Source organism: Coregonus clupeaformis, chromosome 24 (assembly GCF_020615455.1).
Source record: "Coregonus clupeaformis isolate EN_2021a chromosome 24, ASM2061545v1, whole genome shotgun sequence".
NCBI classification, from domain to species: domain Eukaryota; kingdom Metazoa; phylum Chordata; class Actinopteri; order Salmoniformes; family Salmonidae; genus Coregonus; species Coregonus clupeaformis.
Genome location: NC_059215.1, coordinates 58,656,669 through 58,680,050, shown reverse-complemented (window position 1 = coordinate 58,680,050; position 23,382 = coordinate 58,656,669). Strand labels below are relative to the sequence as shown.

Sequence of the window (23,382 nt, the reverse complement as noted above, 5' to 3'; positions counted from 1 at the left end):
ATTTGGAATGGCACACACCTGTCTATATAAGGTTCCACAGTTGACTGTGCATGTCAGAGCAAAAACCAAGCCATGAGGTCAAAGGAATTGTCCATTGAGCTCCGAGACAGGATTGTGTCAAGGCACAGATCTAGAGAAGTCAACCAAAAAATGTCTGCAGAATTGAAGAACACAGTGGCCTCCATCATTCTTAAATGGAAGAAGTTTGGAACCACCAAGACTTCCTAGAGCTGGCTGCCCAGCCAAACTGAGCAATCGGGGGAGAAGGGCCTTGGTCAGGGAGATGACCAAGAACCCAATGGTCACTCTGACAGAGCTCCAGAGTTCCTCTGGGGAGATGGTTGTCCTTCTGGAAGGTTCTCCCATCTCTGCAGCACTCCACCAATCAGGCCTTTATGGTAGAGTGGCTAGACGGAAGCCACTCCTCAGTAAAAGGCACATGACAGCCCACTTGGAGTTTGCCAAAAGGCACCTAAAGGACTCTCAGACCATGAGAAACACAATTATCTGGTACGGCAAGTGGTACCGGAGAGCCAAGTCTAGGTCAAAGAGGCTTCTAAACAGCTTCTACCCCTAAGCCATAGACTCCCCTCTTTTACGCTGCTGCTACTCTCTGTTTATTATCTATGCATAGTCACTTGAATAACTACCTACATGTACATATTACCTCAATTACCTCGACTAACCGGTGCCCCCGCACATTGACTCCGTACCCCCTGTATATAGCCTCGCTATTATTATTTTTACTGCTGCACTTTAATGTTTGTTACTTTTATTTCGTATTATTTTATATTGTATATATATATTTTTTTTTTTTGGGGGGGGGGGGGGTGTATTCTTTCTTAAAACTGCATTGTTTGTTAAGGGCTTGTAAGTAAGCATTTCACTGTAAGGTCTACACCTTTTGTATTCGGCGCATGTGACAAACACAATTTGATTTGATGAAACCAAGATTGAACTCTTTGGCCTGAATGCCAAGCGTCACGTCTGGAGGAAACCTGGCTCCATCCCTATGGTGAAGCATGGTGGTGGCAGCATCATGCTGTGGGGATGTTTTTCAGCGGCTGGGACTGGGAGACTAGTCAGGATTGAGGGAAAGATTAACAGAGCAAAGTACAGAGAGATCCTTGGTGAAAACCTGCTCCAGAGCGCTCAGGACCTCTGACTGGGGGGCGAAGGTCCACCATCCAAAAGGACAATGACCCTAAGCACACAGCCAAAACAACGGAGTGGCGGCTTCGGGACAAGTCTCTGAATGTCCTTGAGTGGCCCAGCCAGAGCCCGGACTTGAACCCGTCCGAACATCTCTGGAGAGACCTGAAAGTAGCTGTGCAGCGACGCTCCCCATCCAACCTGACAGAGCTTGAGAGGATCTGCAGAGAAGAATGGAAGAAACTCCCTAAATACAGGTGTGCCAAGCTTGTAGCGTCAGACCCAAGAAGACTTGAGGCTGCAATCGCTGCCAAAGGTGCTTCAACAAAGTACTGAGTAAAGGGTCTGAATACTTATGTAAATGTGATTATTTAAGTTTTTTTTTTTTTTATACATTTGAAAAAACTTCTAAAAACCTGTTTTTGCTTTGTCATTATGGGGTATTGTGTATAGATTGAGGAGGATTATTATTATTTTTTAAATCCATTTTAGAATAAGCCTGTAAGGTAACAAAACGTGGACAAAGTCAACGGGTCTGAATACGTTCCGAATGCACTGTATGTTCTTTGCATTGAAAATAATTTTTTTTGCATGACATTTCATGGATTTACATGTAATTGAATCACATATAATATTTGTCTCAATTGGGCATATCTTTAGAGGTAACGTTCTCTTTTGGTTCTACAGCATAAACGGTTCCAGTCTTCCCCACGCCAGTCCTACTGAGAGGGGAGGATGGCACATCAACACCCCACAACAGAGCTTCCCCAGTGGACAGCAGTCCCAGATGGGGACCCTGACTCAGATTCCGACCGGGACTCTGGAGTCGGAGAGGATGCTGGCGTTCACCATGGCAATGACATTTCGCACCGGCAGGAGGGAGTTGGAGAGAGAGGCGGAGGGGAAGAGGGAGATTTCAACATCTTTGTTTCCTTTCGGGGAAACATGGATGATGAGGACTTCCAAGAGAAACTTGACCACATACTTAAAAGGATGCCTAGTATGCTTGAATTGGGTTAGTAATGGTTGGTGATGTGGTGCACCTTTCTAACAGTTTCCTACTTTTGAATGTATTATGAAAGTAGTTAGAAAATGTTGAAAGCCATCATTTCAGAGCTCTGTATTATTTCTATACTGATAATGAACAGTGATATTGTACTCCTTCCCCCCAACCCCCCGTCTCATCCTGTCTTTCTCCATGTCTTCCTATCCTTCTCCAGACTCAGACAGACTGCAGCCACAGCGTGTGGAGCCGTGGAACAGTGTGCGCGTCACCTTTAACATTCCCCGGGACGCGGCAGAGCGCCTCAGGCTGCTGGCCCAGAACAACCAGCAGCAGCTCCGAGACCTGGGCATCCTTTCTGTACAGATAGAGGGTATGTACAGTACCCAGATAGCAGCAGCCATGGGTATGATCAGGCCCAAAATGTATGGTTTATTTTATAGTAAGCATCCTGAAAAGTACTTACAGTGCATTCGGAAAGTATTCAGACCCCTTGACTTTTTCCACATTTTGTTACATTACAGCCTTATTCTAAAATTGATAAAATTATTGTTTTCTCTCATCAATCTATACACAATACCCAATAATGACAAAGTGAAAACAGGTTTTTAGAAATGTGTGCAAATGTATTAAAAATAAAAATACTGATACCTTATTTACATAAGTATTCAGACCCTTTGGTATGAGACTCAAAATTGAGCTCAGGTGCATCCTGTTTCCATTAATCATCCTTGAGATGTTTCTACAACTTGATTGGAGTCCACCTATGGTAAATTCAATTGATTTGACATGATTTGGGAAGGCACACACCTGTCTATATAAGGCCCCACAGTTGACAGTGCATGTCAGAGCAAAAACCAAGCCACGAGGTCGAAGGAATTGTCCGTAGAGCTCCGAGACAGGATTGTGTCGAGGCACCGATCTGGGGATGGGTACCAAAAAATATCTGCAGCATTGAAGGTCCACAACAACACACTGGCGTCCATCATTCTTAAATGGAAGAAGTTTGGAACCACCAAGACTCTTCCTAGAGCTGGCTGCCCAGCCAAACTGATCAATCAGGAGGAGAAGGGTCTTGGTCAGGGATGTTCTTCCTAGAGCTGGCTGCCCAGCCAAACTGAGCAATCAGGGGGAGAAGGGCCTTGGTCAGGGATGTTTTTCAGCTAGATGGAATGGGAGCAAAGTACAGAGAGATCCTTGGTGAAAACCTGCTCCAGAGTGCTCAGGACCTCAGACTGGGTCTAAGGTTCACCTTCCAACAGGACAACGACCCTAAGCACACAGCCAAGACAAAGCAGGGGTGGCTTCGGGACAAGTCTCTGAATGTCCTTGAGTGGCCCAGCCAGAGCCCGGACTTGAACCCGATCAAACATCTCTGGAGAGACCTGAAAATAGCTGTGCAGCAACACTCCCCATCCAACCTGACAGAGCTTGAGAGGATCTGCAGAGAATAATGGGAGAAACTCCCCAAATACAGGTGTGCCAAGCTTGTAGCGTCATACCCAAGAAGACTTGAGGCTGTAATCGCTGCCAAAGGTGCTTCAACAAAGCTTCAACAAAGTACTGAGTAAAGGGTCTGAATACTTATGTAAATGTGATATTTCCGTTTTTTGCAAAAAAAAATCTAAACCTCTGTTCGCTTTGTCATTATGGGGTATTGTTTGTAGATTGATTTAAGAAAATAAAAAAAATAATAATCCATTTTAGAATAAGGCTGTAACGTAACAAAATGTGTCAAGAGGTCCGAATACTTTCCGAATGCAATGTAGATCCTGATTGTTGTTAATATTTGTTTTTGTTTGTTTCGTCCAGGTGAAGGAGCCATCAACGTGGCCATTGGGCAGAACAGAGGTCAGGAGGTCAGGGTGAACGGACCAATCGGTGCATCCGGTCAGATGAGGATGGATTTGGGATTCCCAGGACAACCAGGCACAGGTGACTTGGGGCAGGACAGTGACAAGATGAATTCTATCCATTCATTGTTCGTCTTTTAGTTGTTAAAATATAAACCAACTCCCATACCAATCTCTCGTAGGAGGCATGAGAATGAGCAACCCATCGATGGTCCCCCCTTGCCCCAGTATGTCTGGACAGGCAATGGTTCCCGGCAGCAGTGGACAGATGCACCCCAGACCCCCCTCACAGACTGGTGAGGACATACATGCTTAATAAGCAACCAGTTAACTCATTTACACGTCCAAAATATGTTTGACTTGTTTAGGGCTGTCCCGACCAAAAAAAAAGAAGAGTTGTCTGTTCTTTCGGCCAATCGATTGGTCGAAATGTTTAAACGTTTATTTTTCCATATATTGACACATCCTATGTGTTTGAATCAAATCAACTATATTCACTGAGCTTGTCTGTTTTAAGCACACGGTTTGATTAAATAATTAAGACACACAAATGACTAGAGAGAGTCCGACCCGCAATTGATTTGATTGTGCCGGGCTGTGCTCAGACTGTTTAAAAAAATTAAAAAAACACAGCGAGTGACTGTGACTAGCACCCGTTGTCTCTCTCTCTCCTCCCTGCTGCAGCGACCAACACAGAACATAAACGTGTTTATCGCGCTGTCAGTGTTGCTGAAGCTACAACATACAGTGCATTCGGGAAGTATTCAGACCCCTTGACTTTTTACACATTTTGTTACGTTACGGCCTTATTCTAAAATGGATTACGTTTGTTTTTTTGCTCATCAATCTACACACAATACCCCATAATGACAAAGCGAAAAGAGGTTTAGATTTTTTGCAACTTTATATAAAAAAACAACAACTGAAATATCACATTTAGATAAGTATTCAGACCCTTTACTCAATACTTTGTTGAAGGACCTTTGGCAGCGATTACAGCCTCGAGTCTTCTTGGGTATTACGCTACAAACTTGGCACACCTGTATTTAGGGAGTTTCTCCCATTCTTCTCTGCAGATCGTCACAAGCTCTGTCAAGTCGGATGGGGATTTCATCAAGGATCTCTCTGTACTTTGCTCCGTTCATCTTTCCCTCGATCCTGACTAGTCTTTCAGTCCCAGCGCTGAAAAACATCCCCACAATATGACGCTGCCACCACCATGCTTCACTGTAGGGATGATGCTAGGTTTCCTCCAGATGTGACGCTTGGCATTCAGGCCAAAGAGTTCAATCTTGGTTTCATCAGACCAGACAATCTTGTTTCTCATGGTCTGAGAGTCCTTTAGGTGCCTTTTGGCAAACTCCAAGCGGGCTGTCGTTTGCCTTTTACTGAGGAGTGGCTTCATTCTGGCCACTCTACCATAAAGTCCTGATTGGTGGACTGCTGCAGAGATGGTTGTCCTTGTGGAAGGTTCTCCCATCTCCACAGAGGAACTCTGGAGCACTGTCAGAGTGACCAATGGGTTCTTGGTCACCTCCCTGACCAAGGCCCTTCTCCCCAATTGCTCAGTTTGGCTGGGCGGCCAGCTCTAGGAAGAGTCTTGGTGGTTCAGAACTTCTTCCATTTAAGAATGATGGAGGCCGCTGTGTTCTTGGGGACCTTCAATGCTGCAGACATTTTTGGGTACCCTTCCCCAGTTCTGTTCCTCGACACAATCCTGTCTCAGAGCTCTACGGACAATTCCTTCGACCTCATGGCTTGGTTTTTGCTCTGACATGTACTGTCAACTGTGGGACCTTTTATATAGACAGGTGTGTGCCTTTCCAAATCATGTCAAATCAATTGAATTTACCACAGATCGACTCCAATCAAGTTGTAGAAACATCTCAAAGTTTATCGATGGAAACAGGATGCACCTGAGCTCAATTTCGAGTCTCATAGCAAAGGGTCTGAATACTTATGTAAATACGTTTTTTCTGTTTTTAATTTTAATATATTAGCAAAAATGTCTAAAGCTGTTTTTCGATTTGTCATTTAGACATTTTAGTCATTTAACAGACGCTCTTATCCAGAGCGACTTACAGTTAGTGAGTTTCATACTGGTCCCCCGTGGGAAACGAACCCACAACCCTGGCATTGCAAACGCCATGCTCTACCAACTGAGCTACACAGGACTACATTATGGGGTATTGTGTGTAGATTGAGGGGGATAAAAATAATTGTATCCATTTTAGAATAATGGAAAATGTCAAGGGGTCTGAATACTTTCCGAATGCACTGTAACTACAGCCATTACTGACTGAAAAGTTCTGTTACCGAAATCCCTAATTTGTTTAGGAAAAACATTCCCTATTCCCTCAACCCTTGCTCTCTTTACGTGACACATGTATGCAGCGCATGCACATGACCAAAGACCTATTCACACGGGACTAGTATTACTAGAGAACATTGGTTATGTAATTATTACTCCAGAATGTCAGTTGTTCCAATGGACGATTCAGACAGGAATCGTTTTTTCCAAACTGCCCCATGTAATTCTTTATTATTTTTATGAGTTGATAGTTATGACAGAAGCCTGGAGGTTTTTATTCTAGGCGTGAAGATACAGTATTTCAACATGTCTAGGTGATAGGGTCTCACTGATATCTCAAGCTTGGTTTCTAAACCACACCAAACCATCTTTCCTATAATGTCGCCATAATATTTGAATTGAGGAAGTGTGATCATAATCATTAGGATATTTTAGCGATCTGCAGTACTGTCCCCCAGCCTTCAGATGTGAGCTAAACAGTGCAATTGCACTTGAGATGTATTTTAAGGCTAAGGATGAGAACGTTAACTATCATTTTCAAACGTTTAGGTCAGTTGTATGCTGCTGCTTTGCGATCTATTAACAACAAGGGTTGCATTAAATAGGCTCAATATTTTTTACTGATGCATTTGGTAATATTCAATTCATACGCACAAAACATATAAACAAAATCATTCACTGAGTTGATAGGTTACATGTAGGCCATTCATATATAGCTTATACTTAGTTCAATTTATCTAATCAGTTATTGTTTTCTTGCGCAAACCGCAAGCAACACCAGTCAAACTCAGACATTTCTCTCAAAACACAGGGATGTTGATTCGCACGGGACTAGTATGATCAGAGGACCTTGGATTTCACCAAAAAACTGTAGGTTATTCTGGCTGGAATTGTTACTCTTTTGCCATGGAAAAATTACTGACATGGCAGATTCGGATGGGACTAAAATGACAGATGTGGTGTTTTGTGCTTTGTGTTCTTGCAAATAATTACATTACCCGACCTCCCCCAGTAAAACTAATCCCGTCAGAATAGGGCCTGGCCTATAGCATATCATAATCACATCAATAAATTGGTTATAACAAACTCAACACTGTAACATGTGACAGCAAAATAGAAGCAGAGGACGTGACAAATAAACTCGAAACGGGGGAATATTTACAGGTTGCTCAGGAGGTAAAGGGAAAGTCAGATGTGTGGAATAAATGTGACTATTTATGGAAAATAAGGAGGAGGTCAAGAAAAAGGAGATTGTAAACACTAAATAAATTATAAATAATACCAGAGAGGCTGTTCTAATGAAAGAAAAAAAGTGTTATGCCTTTATTACAGCAAAGCAAAGATTAAAAACAGCCGAATTTGTGAAATTGTTTACTTGACATGTCATTGTGTGAGGCTTGGTGCTCACGGAATCAGTAGGCTAATAAACAAACACTCCAAACAGGCAACAGAAGCAGGGTCTGTCTTATTTCTGTAGATATATTGATGATTTATAAAGCCAGGCACATTTAACAGTTTGGCTATTGATTATAGACCTAATTAAGTTTGATTTTCCTCTCTCCTCACTTTTCTTAGACAATAAGGCAAGGGCTGTTTTCTCATCTCCTAATTCTGCTGCTGCCTCCGCGGCATTGTTCTCAACACTAATATGCTGGTTAACTTTGCTATAATGCACATAGCAACATGGTCTAGGAAAAGGCGCCAATTCAACAGCGCACTCATGTGTTTCAGAACTGTGGACACCGACCGCTATCCAACGGGGGAGAAAGCGCATTTGTTGTAAAATAATATTATTTGTATTAGTGTTGCACCATTTGTCTTATGTAATATAACCATATACAATTTCAGTAGCACATGTCTGAGACTGATGGACTGTGCCATCCCCACAGCCTCCACAATGGATCAGTCCACGCGAAAAAGACTGGTGTCTTGTACACCATGAGTATTATACTTTTTTTGCTACTGCTCGACTAAAGAAATCTTGGTCGACCAACAGCCTACCGACCGGTCGACTAAATGGGGTCAGCCCTAAACTTCTTCAAAGGTATTGACCGTATACGTCCCCCCCTCCTCCTTCAGATGCAATGGGCCCCATGATGTCCTTGCAGCAGCAGCTTCAGCGTCCCCAGGCTGGCCCCTACGGCCAAGGACCCATGCCCCCCCAGGCAGCTCACCACATGCAGGTATACAATCACTAATGGAGCTTAACAATAACAATGCATTATAATCACTATCAATACTACAAATGAATGCAAGGATTAAATGTATCAGGAGTGTACTGTATTTATAAAGGCTGTATTTTGAGCACAGACCATGCAGGTGGGTAGGCAGCTCAACCCAGCTGCCCTCCAGCAGCTGCAGCAACAGCAGCAGGCCCAGCAACAAGCCCAGCTCTCCCAGCTTGGTGGCCCCCGTCCCCCCTTCAACCCTTCTGGCCAGATGCCTGTACCCTCCGGCTGGAACCAGCTCCCCTCAGGGGTCCTCCAGCCCCCGCCAACCCAAGGAGGACCCATGGGCCCAGCCTGGAGGAAGGCCCCTCCCCAGGCCCAGATGACTCAACGTCCCCCCTCGCTGGCTACGGTCCAGACCCCCAGCCACCCTCCACCTCCGTACCCGTTTGGTAGCCAACAGGCTGGCCAGGTGTTTAATGCTATGGTGCAGGGGCAGCTCCAGCAACAACAGCAGCCAGGAGCTGGTCAGTTTGCGGCCCCCCAGCCTAAAGGTCCACAAGGTGGGCATGGAGGGGTGGCAGGACCCCCTAGACCTCCACCACCTCTGCCTCCTTCAGCAGGGCCTCAGGGAAACCTCACAGCCAAGTCTCCTGGGTCTTCACCTTCCCCCTTCCAGCAGGGTTCTCCAGGGACTCCTCCCATGATGGGTCAGGCCCAGCTGGGCCTGCGACCTACGACCCCACAGGGTTTCCCTCAAGGGGTGGGCTCACCGGGCAGGGCGGTACTGGGACAGCAGGGTAACATGCAGCAAGTGTTCATGGGAATGCCCCAACATGGGCAGGCTGGACCTCAGGTTCATCAAGGAGGAATGGGAGGTAAGAAATTGAACTACTGCAGATGATTACAAATTATGCATTCACTTTCACAGGTTTGTTCCATGGCCACAAAAGATCTCCTGAAGCATTGCCTTTATTAGTTAAAATTACTTATTAGTTAGTAACACAAGTCATGCTTAAATCAAAGTAATATTCAGACATTTAAAGTGTAATACAGACTTACTACAATGACCATGTATGCTGGGCTGATGAAATTCCCCACGGTTGTGTTTGATCACAGGCATGCCCAATCGTCTGCCCATGGGGTTCCCTAACGTCCCAGGGAACCAGAACTTTGTCCAGGGTCAAGTGACTAGCGCCCCAGGAACCCCTGGGGGAGGAGCCAATCCCCAGCTCCAGAGCACCCAGGCAATGGCACACACAGGTACAAGACAATAGATCAGCACAGTTAAAACGATACCTTTCAGCTATATACGAGAGAAAAGGGTTAATAGCAGGGTCGTTCCATTTGATTTCAATCACTTTTTGACCGCACACCAGTAAAATGTTATTTGAATAGAAATGTTAACTTCCAATTACTACCACAAAGATGGCCACCGGTCCACCCACTGTCGAATGTCAACTTAAATGGTAATGTCTATTATCTATATTTCTATGGTTTCATATGGAAGATTGACAGTGTAAGTTAAAACAACGGATATTTTCATACAAGTCAACATTCTGTGATGTGTGGACCTCCAACCATCTTTGTGGTACCATTTGAAAGTTGAAATGTCAATGCTATTCCCATTTTAGTGCATTTATCAGCCAAAGTATGACACCCACCCTGTATTCAAGAGCATGCTCTGTCTCAACCGATGGCGGGCACAACACAGACACCTCAGATTATGTACAATGGGGTCTAAATTACAACGTATACGAAAATGGAAAACAATTGCAGTTTGCACGTTTTTAGATAGCTGATGTTAAAGTTTTTTTAAATATATATATATAAAACCTATTTTTTTCAAGAAATTATCAAATAGTTTGACAACCCTGTTTGTAAGCTTTTAAATTATATCAAACTCAACCATTGTATTTTTTTTTTTACCAGTGATGAAGACATGGATGTCTCATGGTATGGTGGGGTGTGCAAAATGAGTCAACTTTGGGCACCTCTATCTCCTGAATGTTTTGGCATTCAGGTCTAAAAAGTCACTTTCTGACCACTTCTACTATGGGCAAGTATGTATGGAAAGTTTTTAGTTAAAATCCAAAGGGGTGCGGTCAAAAAGTGATTCAAATCAAATGGACTGACCCAGCAGACAATACAGTGATTTGATTTAGGCTGTATCATGCCAACTTCAGTGTCATTCTCTTATGATCTGATTTCAGGGGCCCAGTCATCAGTCTCCAACCCCAACACCATCCAAGGTCCATCCCACTCCCAGCCCAACGTCATTGGCCTCCACAGTGGCATGGACGGCCAGCCCCCAGGCACTACCTCAGGCCCCAGTATGGGCCAGCCCGGCATCCAGACCCAGATGATGGGCCTCCAGGGCCAGCCTGTGTCCTCGTCCCCCAGCCAGATGGTCCAGGGTGGGGGTCCGGGGCAAACGGTCCTCTCCAGACCCCTCAACCCCGGGCAGAGAGGAGGCATGACCCCACCCAAGCAGCTGATGCCCCAGCAGGGCCAAGGGGTGATGCACGGCCAGGTGGTTGGAGGGCAGGGGCACCAGGCGATGCTCTTACAACAGCAGCAGCAACAACAACAGCAAAACTCCATGATGGAACAGATGCAACAGATGCAAGGAAACAAACAGGCGTTTGGGGTGAAAGGTCAAGCCGGGGTCATGCCAGGTCAGATGATGCGGGGTCCGTCTCCTAACGTGCCCGGTAACATGTCTCAGTTCCAGCAAGCTCAGGTGGGCCAACAGCAGCAGCAGCAACAGATGACTCCACAGCAGCAGCACCAACAGCAGCAGCAAATGGCTCAACTCCAACAACAGCAGCAGCAGCAACACCAGCTACAACAGCAGCAACAACAACAGATGACCCAGCAGCAGCCCCAACAAGTATTTCAATACTTATTTTCCTTTTTTATTTGCACTGTGGCAATTGATGGTGGAAAACCCAATTTCCGTTCTGGGTAGCATTTAAAGGGTGTTATTTCACTTGCTCATGCCTTAATTTGTTCAGGTCCCCATGGGCGGCAACCCCAACCAGGCCATGGGTATGCACGGTCAACAGATGAGACTCCCCAGTGGTCATCCTCTGGTCCAGCAGCAGCTACAGCAGCAGCAGCTCCAACAACAACAGAAACAACAACAAGCCATGCTACAACAGCAGCAACAACAGGCCACGCAACAACACCCACACGCTCTCGGAGAACCCAGTGGCTGCACAGGCGACATGGGCAGTGTCCAACAAATGCTCCAGGACATGCAGGGTCAGCAACAGCAGCAAGGCATGATGGGAATTGGAGGCCCCCAGCACATGCAGGTGGGCAACGGCCACTTCTCGGGTCATGGGATGAACTTCAACCCCCAGTTCGGGGGTCAAATGCCCATGAGTGGGCCGTGCGCTCAGGCAGGGGGGTTCCCAGTGAACAAGGACGTGACGCTGACCAGTCCTCTCCTGGTCAACCTGCTCCAGAGTGATATCTCGGCCAGTCAGTTTGGACCTGGGGGGAAGCAGGGGGCTGGAGGACCTGGCCAGGCCAAACCCAAGAAGAAGAAACCACCACGCAAGAAGAAGCCCAAAGTAGGGGAGGGACAGCAGCCGATGGAGGGGCTAGGGTAGATAGCTGAATTTTATTGAAATATAAAGCTATATCCTCATAAGGTAGTCGGTATTGGACATGGTTTGTCATTGAGGTATTCTTCTTCTCTTCTCCCCAGGTGTCTGGAAGTGGGTGCTGGCCTGGAGGACCCAGAGCTGCCAGGACCGAGTGGGGAACAGGGGGTGGGCATGGACCCTTCTGGACCCAAACTTTCAGACTTCACCAACAGGCCTGCAGGTATGCCATGTTCATGTTTCTTGGTTTGCTCACTCACAATGTTATATTTTAGTTAAGTGGCTTCTTATCACTCATTTTCTCTCATGTCAGGTTTCCCAGGTCAGCCTGGAGACCAGAGAGTCCTACAGCAGGTGCCCATGCAGTTCATGCAGCAGCAGCAGCAGCAGCAACAACAACAACAACAACAACAGCAACAACAAATGCAGCATATGCAACAGCAGCAGCTGCAACAGCAGCAGCAGCTGCAGCAACAGCAAATGCAGCAGCAGCAACAGCAACAGCTGCAGATGCAACAGCAGATGCAGGGAATGCAGGTTCCTCCAGGACAGCAGCAGGGGGTGGCTGGAGCTCTGGGTCAGACTCAAGGCCAGCCACAGATGCACCCTCATCAGCTACAACAACAAAAGCAGCAACAACCACACCATCAGCAGCAGCAACAGCAGGTACCATCGACTGCCTGTGTGTGTGTGTCGTCAAAAGACACATTTTCCATGTTAACTATGGATTATATAGCTAATTTGTTCCCGTTGTGTTATAGCAGCAGATGCTGATGATGATGAAGATGCAGCAGGAGCAGGCTAAAAGCCGGATGCCCCTCCATCCAGGCGGGCAGCACCCCCCCAGAGGCATGGTGAACCCCGGGGAGGCCCAGAGGATGCCTGGCTCCCAGCAGGGCAACATGCCCGTCATGATCAACCTCCAGGGGCACGGAGGAGTGCCCCCCTCCCCAGACAAACCCAGAGGGATGCCCCTCATGGTCAACCCACAGGTTGAACACACTATCTGATAGATGTTTTGAAATGGAATTATATCATATTTATTGTTATTGTCTTGTAAATGTTCTATGCCTGTTGACTTTGGCAGTTTGGACAAATTAATTAATTAATTTCCCGGTGTGTGTGTATCATTTTTCTCTCTCTCTCTCTACTTATGTAGATGGCTGGGGCAGCCCGGCGGATGTCTCACCCCGAGGCAGGACCTGGTCCCCAGGGTACAGGGGCTGAAGAGGCCCCTGGTGGGCTCCACTCCCTGCAGGACAGACCCGGGGGCCAGGAGATGGTGATGCAGTCTGGGAACGGGGCCCAACAGATGGTGGTGAACCAGGGCCCAAACGCCCACATGATGAAGCAAGGCCTCGGCCCCTCACCAATGCCCCAGCACCCTGGAGCCAGCCCTCAACAGCAGTTGCCCCCTCAGCCCCAGCAGGGTGGCCCCATGCCAGGCCTCCACTTCCCTAACGTCGCCACCACCTCCCAGAGCTCCAGGCCGAAAACACCCAACCGGGCCAGTCCCAGGCCCTACCACCACCCTCTCACCCCTACCAACCGTCCTCCCAGCACTGAGCCCTCTGAGATCAACCTCTCCCCTGAGAGGCTGAACGCCTCCATTGCAGGCCTGTTTCCACCGAAGATCAACATCCCTCTGCCCCCCAGGCAGCCCAACCTCAGCCGGGGCTTCGACCAGCAGGGTGGGCTCAACCCCACCACTCTCAAAGCCATAGGACAGGCCCCTCCCAGCCTAACTATGCCCAGCAACAATGGAAGTGGTGGAGGTAACTCTAACAACAGTCAGCAGTCTTTCCCTACAGGCAGTGGAATGGCCAACTCAGGCCAGGGGAAACAGGACAAGCAGTCTGGAGGAGGGCAGGCTAAAAGGGCTAGTCCCAGTAACAGCCGCAGATCCAGCCCTGCCTCCGGCCGCAAAGCCACTACCCCCAGCCCGGGGAGGCAGAAGGGGGCCAAGATTGCCCTAACCTCCCCTCCTCACCAGCAATACATAGTCAACCCCCAGACAGCGCAGACCATGATGTTGAGCCCTACCCCAGTGCCTCCTAGCCCGGTCTCTATCCCACCAGCGGTTGGGGTGGGCCTGGAGGCCCATCAGATCCAGAGCCCCTTCCAGGGGTTCCAGGGTAACACAGCTGAGATGCCCAGGGAAGGGCAAGGAATGGCAGGTGTAGAGCAGCGGCAGATGCCCCAGCCTCTGAGGGAGCTCCCCGCCTCCCGGATAGCTAGCCCTCGTGTCCCAACTCCTCAGGAGGCTAAAGCTGGGCTTGAGCACACGATGGTAGCAGGGGAGAGGCAGCCTGTACAGAAAGCTCCTCAGCAGGAGTTTGTATCTGTGTATGAGGCCTCTCATGCTTTCAGGGATGCTCCTACCTCCCTCAACCAGCTGCTGGATAACGCAGCCACCCCCAGCGTGCCTGCCAGGCCCACTCGGAGTGCTCTGGCTGGGGATACTATCTGCAAGGAGAGCACAAAAGCCTCCATAGATCAAGATAACCCATCCAGTGCTTTTCAGAGCTCAGATGTGGGGGCTACTGCTGTTGCTACTGCTGCTGCTGTGAACGAGCCAGAAGCTAAACCCAAGCCCAGCTCAACCCCCAGCTCCAAACTCCCAAATCCAGCCGGTAGTCCTAACCTGCAGCCTAATGCAAGCCCTAATCTTAATGCTAATCCCAGCCCTAGCCCCAATCTAAACCCGACTGCTAGCCCCAACCTAAACTCTAACTCCAGCCCTACTCTAAACCCTACTCCTAGTCTCCGTGTCAGTGTGGGCGCTAGCCCCAACACAGCCACAGTCAGTCACAGTAGTCCCAGCCTCAACGTTTCCCCCAGCCCAAACCCTAACTCAAACCCTGCAGTTAGCCGCAAACCAATCCCCAGCCCTAAACCCCTGGCCAGTGTGTCCACAGTCCTGCAGATCCCTGCGTCCTCTGCCACCATCTCCCCCAACAAGATAACCGTGTTTGTCACCTCCAACCCTATCAGTTCCACCTCCACCACCCAGGCACCCCCAGCCGTCGTCTCCACTATGGTGGCCATGCCCAATAAGAACATCAGACCCCAGCAGCTCAGCCATCAGACCACTGCCCCCCGGCCCCAATTCATTACCACGCCTGTGTTTATTAATACCGGTACCCCAATCTTCCAGGTCCCCTCTGCGTCTGTGGCCCCCAACACCACAATGGTGTCCCAGCCGATCACCATGGAAGGACCCATACAGGTGTCCACCACTAATATCCAGCTCACCACTGCTCCAACCCAGGCCCAAGCCCCAGTCACAGGCTCTGCCTGGACCCAGGCTTCTGTGGTCAGTGTGGCCAGCACCCAGCCTGCCCGAACGCTTGGTGAGCAGGTCCAGATGGCCACTAGACAGGCTTCCCCTGTCCCTGTTAGTAACCTGCCTCCTCCCCAGCAGCAAAGCCCTAGCACTCCCAAGCCAGAGACCCCTGGTGAGGCGCCCCCCGGCCAGAAATCCAGCCCGCCAGTTAGGCAGCCGTCCGGCCGTCCCAGCCCCTATCCCAAAGCCTCTGCGTCTGCCATGTCTCCCTTCCAGCAGCCCTTAGGGTCCCCTCCTCCATGCTCCCCCTCCCCGGCTGCCCAGGGCAAGCCTGTCCAGGCTCCTGGCTCTGCACCATTGAGTAGTCCACCAGATTCCCAGCAGGTTTCTAAGGAACGGCCAGCCCAGCCTTTAGGGGGGGTTTCCCAGCTCCAGACAGGTCTGAACGCTGGGGATATGCCCCCTCATACTTCCCCTGCATCTCTCACCCAGACTGAGGCCACGGTGTCTGGAGCACAGACTCAGACTGCTTCTGCTGCTGCTCCGAAAGTCACCACTCGTCCTCCTCCCGTATCAGCTCCAACTCCTGTCCGTGCTCAACCTGCTGCACCAGCCCAGTCCCCTGTTTCTGCCCCAGCCTCTACCCCCACCACCCCTCCTCCAGTCTTAGTCCCTGTCAACACCCCAATCCCTACTACTGCCCCTGTTCCTACCACTGCTACGTTTCTCCCTGATCCGGCTCCTCCTTCAGCCCCAGTCCCGGTACCAAATCTCTCCCAATCTACCTCTCCTGTTGCTGCCACCCCTGGACCCTCCAATCCCCCCAGGGACTCCTCAGCCATATCCTCCCCAGCGGCCCCTACCTCTACTGGGGCTCAGCCTGTCCCCACAGCCATGGAGGCTCCCAGCCAGCCAGCCCCACCAGAGGCCCCAGCACCTGCGGCGAATACCCAGATCACCCCAGGTACTAATCAATCAATCAATCAATGATTGAGTAACTTATTCCTCACATGTCGACCTTTCAGTGATAATAATAACCTCCACCATGTCCTTCCTCCCAGTGTCAGTCCAACCTGAACCGCTACAGCAAGTGGAGCCTGCAGCTACCGAAAAGACTGGTAAGTACTGTCACACTAACTGATCTATAAGAAAATGGTGGATGCTCCGGACCCTTTATGTAATGACATGATATGGCTTCTTGGTAACAGAGCACAAATGGAACATCCCATAACATATACAAAGATTGCGGTATATGATGAGGGCACCATAAAATGTAACTACTACAGCACAGAAGGACAAGTTACACTACAAAAGTATGTGGACACCTGCTCGTCGAACATCTCATTCCAAAATCATGGGCATTAATAAGGAGTTGCTGCTTTGCTGCTATAACAGCCGCCACTCGTCTTGGAAGGCTTTCCACTAAGGTGTTCGATGGGGTTGAGGTCAGGGCTCTGTGCAGGCCAGTCAAGTTCTTCCACACTGATCTCGACAAACCATTTCAATATGGACCTCGCTTTGTGCACAGGGGCATTGTCATGCTGAAACAGGAAAGGGCCTTCCACAAACTGTTGCCACAAAGTTGGAAGCACAGAATAGTCTAGAATGTCATTGTATGCTGTAACGTAAAAATGTCCCTTCACTGGAACAAAAGGGCCTAGCCCGAACCATGAAAAATAGCCCCAGACCAATATTCCTCCTCCAACAAACTTTACAGTTGCCACTTTGCATTGGGGCAGGTAGCGTTCTCCTGGCATCTGCCAAACCCAGATACGTCCGTTGGACTTCCAGATGGTGAAGCGTGATTCATCACTCCAGAGAATGTGTTTCCACTGCTCCAGAGTCTAATGGTGGCGAGCTTTACACCACTCCAGCTGATGCTTGGCATTGCGCATGGTGATCTTAGGCTTGTGTGCAGCTGCTCGGCCATGGACACCCATTTCATGATGCTCCCAACTAACAATTATTTTGCTGACGTTGCTTCCAGAGGCAGTTTGGAACTCGGTAGTGAGTGTTGCAACCGAGGACAGGCGATTTGTACGCGCTTCAGCACTCGCCGGTCCCGTTCTGTGAGCTTGTGTGGCCTACCACTTCGCGGCTGAGCTGTTGTTACTCCTAGACGTTTCCACTTCACAATAGCAGCACTTACAGTTGACCGGGGCAGCTCTAGCAGGGCAGAAATTTGAAGAACTGACTTGTTGGAAAGGTGGCATCCTATAACAGTGGCACGTTGAAAGTCACTGAGCTCTTCAGTAAGGCCAATGTTTGTCTATGGAGATTGCATGGCTGTGTGCTCGATTTTATACACCTGTCAGCAACGGGTGTGGCTTAAATAGCCGAATCCACTCATTTGAAGGGGTGTCCACATACTTTTGTATATATAGTGTATTAAGTAATGTTATAGTCTGGGACCAAATCTGAAAATGCTTTTGCTATAATATACTTGTACAGCTCTGGGACCATGCTTTAAATGATGCACTGTATGCTGTGAACATAACATGCTGCTTGCTGTGATATTTAGTAACTTTTTTGTTTGTATTTTTTCCTTCTACAGCAGAAGAAGTTGCCACTGTAACCGAGCAAGGGTGAGGTTCTCAAGACTTATTTCAAACTTAACAAAATGTCAGTATGAAATAAATACTTGTCATGCCAGGGGTGATTGGGTTATTCCATTGCCTGTAAAGGTTATCATCAGTATTCTCTAAGTCTTTGTTAGTAGTTTGCCTTGTCTACAGTAAGTGCCATGTTTGTAAACAGAAATGCTTAGACATTTGTAACAACTGAAATTCAGGGAGTTAATTTGGTTGGCAAGGGCAGGGGGGTTACATGAGGAAAATCAATGAGCCATGTGGTACACTACATGACCAAAAGTATGTGGACACCTGCTCGTCGAAGATCTCATTACAAAATCATGGGCATTAATATGGAGTTGGTCCCCCCCCCTTTGCTGCTATAACAGCCTCCACTCTTCTGGGAAGGCTTTCCACTAGATGTTGGAACATTGCTGCGGGGACTTACTTTCATTCAGCCACGAGCATTAGTGAGGTCGGGCACTGATGTTGGGCGATTAGGCCTGGCTCGCAGTCGGCATTCAAATTCATCCCAAAGGTGTTCGATGGGGTTGAGGTCAGGGCTCTGTGCAGGCCAGTCAAGTTCTTCCACACAGATCTCGACAAACCATTTCTGTATGGACCTCACTTTGTGCACGGGGGCATTGCCATGCTGAAACAGGAAAGGGCTTTCCCCAAACTGTTGCCACAAAGTTGGAAGCACAGAATAGTCTAGGATGTCATTGTATGCTGTAGTGTTAAGATTTCCCTTCACTGGAACTAAGGGGCCTAGCCCGAACCATGAAAAACCACTCCAGACCATTATTCCTCCCCCACCAAACTGTATACTTGGCACTATGCATTGGGGCAGGTAGCGTTCTCCTGGCATCTGCCAAACCCAGATTCATCCGTTGGACTGCCAGATGGTGAAGCGTGATTCACCACTACAGAGAACGCGTTTCCACTGCTCCGAAGTCCAATGGCGGCAAGCTTTGCACCACTCCAGCCGACGCTTGGCATTGCGCATGGTGATCTTAGGCTTGTGTGCGGCTGCTCGGCCATGGAAACCCATTTCATGAAGCTCCCGATGAACAGCTCTTGTGCTGACGTTGCTAGTGAGTTTTGCAAGTGAGGACAGACGATTTTTAGGCGCTATGCGCTTCAGCACTCGGAGGTCCCGTTCTGTGAGCTTGTGTGGCCTACCACTTTGCGGCTGGGCCGTTGTTGCTCCTAGACATTTCCACTTCACAATATTTGCACTTACAGTTGACCGGGCAGCTCTAGCAGGGCAGAAATTTGACGAACTGACTTGTTGGAAAGGTGGTATCCTATGACGGTGCCACGTTGAAAGTCATTGAGCTCTTCAGTAAGGCCATTCTACTGCCAATGTTTGTCTATGGAGATTGCATGGCTGTATGCTCGATTTTATACACCTGTCAGCAACGGTTTGGCTGAAATAGCAGAATCCACTCATTTGAAGGGGTGTCCTCACACTTTTGTGTATATATAGTGTATGTATGCTTAGCATGCAAACTATATCCAAATGTCAAAAGACGACAAGTACTACCACTACATAAGAACTTGGCTGTACTAATTGAGTATGAATATGGCCATGTCTGATGATGATTGTTTTCTTCTGGGGATGATTATTATCACTAAGAGTATGTTGGGGGACTAAAACCATGTTTGTTCAGCTTCATCACAGTTTAGTTTACCGCTGTTTTTCCACTTCTATCACAGATGGGCAAAGAAAAGAAAGACGCCCGTCAACTTAGTCTCAAGGTATGTATTTACACGTGAGCGCTGCCAGGACGCACGCAGCAGCCCTGTCGTGTCCACCATTTTGTTATCTATCGGATACCGTTTACGGTGAAGACGGACAGTATCTGTGGTAGACGAGGAAAAACAGCCCAATCCGAAGCGGTTTTCCCAACTCAGAGGAATACCGGAGCGATATTCCAGCTTTTACTGGGTAGCTACTGTATTTACTCCTTTTATCTTTGTAAATGACCTCTCCTGCTTTTCTTTTCTATCTCCCCTGTTGTCTGTGGCTCTGTTTTCTGTCTGGCATCTATCAGGGCTGCCGTGGAGAAGCCGAAGGGTCCTAGCAGACGGAGCTCGCGGGCCGACAAGGAGGTGGAGGAGGAGACTGTGGCAGACAGCATGCAGAGGAAGAGACCGGCCAGGCCTGGAGCCAGTGCCGCTGCTAAAGGTACACACACACACACACACTTCCCGCTGATTTAGGGCACAAACTCGCTGACATAACATACTCTTACATATAGCTTACGTTTTTATTTGAAAGATATTCGTCTCATCAAACATGTCTCTCGCTCTCGCTCTCTGTCTCTGTGTGTGTCCTTTCAGAAACAGGTGCCAGTCCTACCCAGGCTAAGAGAAGGAAGTCTAAATGACCACAGTAGTGAAACCCTTGAACTGAACTGTAAATGTATTTTTGTCTGTCAATCATTCGATGAGCTTTTTTTCTCCAGGATTATGAATTTTTGATGGTGAAAATGTACAGATAATTATTTGAAAAATAATTGTTTATGTTTTGTCCCTGCTATCATGTGAGGTTGTAGCTAGGATGCGTTTGTGTGTGTTTAATTAATCATGTGAAGACTGATAATAAAACTTCCCTCAATTGTATAATTATGTTGTAAAACTGAATAAATTTTCTACTACTTATTTGTCCTGTGATGAAGTGGTTTAATGTGTTGGACCTCCAAAATTGTACTGTGAAATTCTGTAAAAGTTCACACTTAAATGGCTGCATGAATTGTTTCATATACCGTTTTTAATATGGTTAAATGCTGTCACCTTTGCATTGCAGGCTGACAATTGAGTATTTACTGTCATTCAGAAGGTGACCCTATTTCTCATCGGTTTCCATGTTTCTAACGTGATCTTACCAGAAATCAGTGAACTGTTGTAGGGAAGAACCATGTAGGGCAGAAGGCAACATTATTTTAATTGATTTCAGCATGGCAGTTGCCAGAAAACCGGACCCAGTGCGCAATGATTCCAGTCTATCCAGACTACTCCGTCAACCTCATATTCTTACCTTGGGCATCTTGTGTCTATGCTTTACAAGCAAATTGACAATGAGTGGAGATTATGGTCAAAGAGACTCGCAGGTAGCGTTATTATCATAGGTTATTATGTTTTGATATTTAGTAGGCTAGAAAGTTATTTGCATTGTGACAATTGGTTTGGTTGACTATATAATGATAAAATGGCATTGTTAATGTGTTTGCAATGATACAATCGATATGTAAATAAAGTTTCATTAGTTGTCATTCCAGAAGCAACTTTATTTCAAATACACTAGGGATCGCTGGGCTTTGTGTAGAATTTCTTATTTCCCTGTCTGTTGAATCTTGACATTCCCCTTTCTACCGGTATACATAAAATATTTGTATTGATTTTGTACATTTTGCAGGTCAATTCTGGGCCTCGAGCCAATGGTAAGTTGTCTTTGATGTAGATAAAATATGTATCATGGTTTTGCTTGTGTTCCACTTTTTTTTATCTTCATCTACTTTTAGTTTTGAACAGAAATGGCGACCCAGAGAGTAAGTCTCTTCTCCCCCACTCTCTTGCGGTTATTGTTCAAAAAGAGGCCCTCAGAATTACCATTTCGATCTGAAGGGAAATTCTGGTAGGGCGTTACAGTGTTTCTCAAAACGGCTATTGATTGCTTATGTTGTGGTGCAACTAGGGCTGTTACAGTGATTCACGAGTCATGACATCAGTCAAATTCCATGTGACCGTTTAGTCACGGTAATTAGGCTTCTCCAAGCTCTGATGCTGCTGATGGTCATTAGTAGCCTACCAAACTTAATAACTGTCTGGTACTCAGCACTCTATTGTCCCAAATCACTCTGACGTCAATGCAAATGTTATCGAAAATCTAATCAAATACTTCATAAGTGCTCATGTTATGCAACATTTCTATAGGCTGTGCAATTGCTTGAAAAAACAGTTTTCTATAGGCAAGGCCTTCTATATTTATTTGTCAAGTTTCCTAATATTAAGCACATTGCTTTGCTTTACAACAGGAGTATAGCCTACCTGGCTGGCATGAAAATGTACAATGGGAAAAAAGTGTCCTCCATTCGCTATTTATGTGCATAGTCCTCCATTTGCTATTTAAGTGCATTACATATTTTATTTCCCATGCCCCTGTTCCGAGACAGGTGCACGATAATGGTCCATTCTAAATCAAAAATAATATCACATATATGATTTAGTATTTGTAAAGACAACATTAAATTAAGAATAGTCTGAAGGGTGACAATATTAGGCTATCATTTGTGAATGATGTATTATCGCTTGTGAATGATGCCCAACTTGTGCATTAAGGCATGAAACAGCGCATACCTTTTTTTGTGTGATTTTTTCAAATCAGTCGCACACCTCATGTAGCCTAGCCCATAGGCCTATATGTTTTGATAAGGTTTGTATCACAACTAAAGTGTCCAAATAACTTATAAAAATTAAGCAAATTAATCCTCTTTATAACCGGTGTAGAGCCTAACTGGCATACATAGGCTGCGCGTGAGTTTCAAGTTTGGGGAAGATAATCTTCACCATAAAAATGCACCTTTATAATAAAGCATTACATGCATAACCGCATTTGCCGTCACTTTCGAGAACAATTGATTGCATTTTGGAACATTCGCCCTTATAGCCTACTGCCGTGTGCACATTGCTGCACTTATAATGTGAAAAAATAGCTTAATAGTTCATAAAAAATTTAAGCTAAACGATCAGCCTCATTGCTTTAAAGTTTTTTTTTTATGTGAGTGGTTGTATTCATTTGGGATCAATCGCATCCCACAACTATCCCAGAGTATCTTTGGAATATTTATTTATTGCACAGAAGGACAAGTTGACGAAAAGATTATGTCAACTTTGTACTATTGGCGATAGTAGACTGACATAGGCTAGTGCTTTTACTGTTCGTTAGGCCTACTCATCTTGTTGGCTGACGAAAAGTAGGCTAAATGTGGATAATTCTAACATCTTCAATATGCGCCGCGGAATTTGATAAGAGCCGATTTGTCTGTCTTCATTCACTTGAAGCCTACTTCTTAGCTGAAATGCCTGTGAGAACAACCCGATCACGTGACGGGAATTGGCTACATCTAAGAGAATCATGTGAGTGAGAGGTGCTAAGGAGCTTTGGCCGCAAAATGGCATGGATTTTTTAGGGGGCATTACAGCCACACAAGGGGGATGGCGCCGGTAAATTTGAGGCCTGGTAAGAATATTATCAACTGCTTGTCAAATTGTGAATGAGAGACTGATGAAGTCTGTGCAGCTTGCGACTTTTTTCAAATAATTGTTGGAGTCCCATCATGCAGCCTTAGAATGTATTAAACATCAAAACGTATCACAACTAAAGTTGCATATAATATGCCATTTAGCAGACGCTTTTATC

General features: G+C 46.9%; 1 protein-coding gene across 1 annotated transcript in view; it reads left to right on the top strand.

Annotated features, from left to right (window-relative positions):
- LOC121537311 (nuclear receptor coactivator 6-like) overlaps positions 1 to 20,624 on the top strand; it is a 29,954-nt gene extending 9,330 nt beyond the window's left edge. The window contains exons 2-20 of the mRNA XM_045207349.1: positions 1,840 to 2,167; positions 2,373 to 2,528; positions 3,968 to 4,090; positions 4,191 to 4,304; positions 8,399 to 8,502; positions 8,630 to 9,365; positions 9,607 to 9,750; positions 10,420 to 10,443; positions 10,701 to 11,380; positions 11,505 to 12,103; positions 12,206 to 12,324; positions 12,415 to 12,767; positions 12,863 to 13,093; positions 13,261 to 16,351; positions 16,449 to 16,505; positions 17,942 to 17,972; positions 19,677 to 19,718; positions 20,015 to 20,148; positions 20,304 to 20,624. Coding sequence (XP_045063284.1) covers positions 1,888 to 2,167; positions 2,373 to 2,528; positions 3,968 to 4,090; positions 4,191 to 4,304; positions 8,399 to 8,502; positions 8,630 to 9,365; positions 9,607 to 9,750; positions 10,420 to 10,443; positions 10,701 to 11,380; positions 11,505 to 12,103; positions 12,206 to 12,324; positions 12,415 to 12,767; positions 12,863 to 13,093; positions 13,261 to 16,351; positions 16,449 to 16,505; positions 17,942 to 17,972; positions 19,677 to 19,718; positions 20,015 to 20,148; positions 20,304 to 20,350 — 7,065 coding nt within the window. The 5' untranslated portion in view covers positions 1,840 to 1,887 and the 3' untranslated portion in view covers positions 20,351 to 20,624. The remainder of the gene's footprint in view (positions 1 to 1,839; positions 2,168 to 2,372; positions 2,529 to 3,967; positions 4,091 to 4,190; positions 4,305 to 8,398; positions 8,503 to 8,629; positions 9,366 to 9,606; positions 9,751 to 10,419; positions 10,444 to 10,700; positions 11,381 to 11,504; positions 12,104 to 12,205; positions 12,325 to 12,414; positions 12,768 to 12,862; positions 13,094 to 13,260; positions 16,352 to 16,448; positions 16,506 to 17,941; positions 17,973 to 19,676; positions 19,719 to 20,014; positions 20,149 to 20,303) is intronic.
- The last annotated feature ends 2,758 nt before the right edge of the window (positions 20,625 to 23,382 follow it).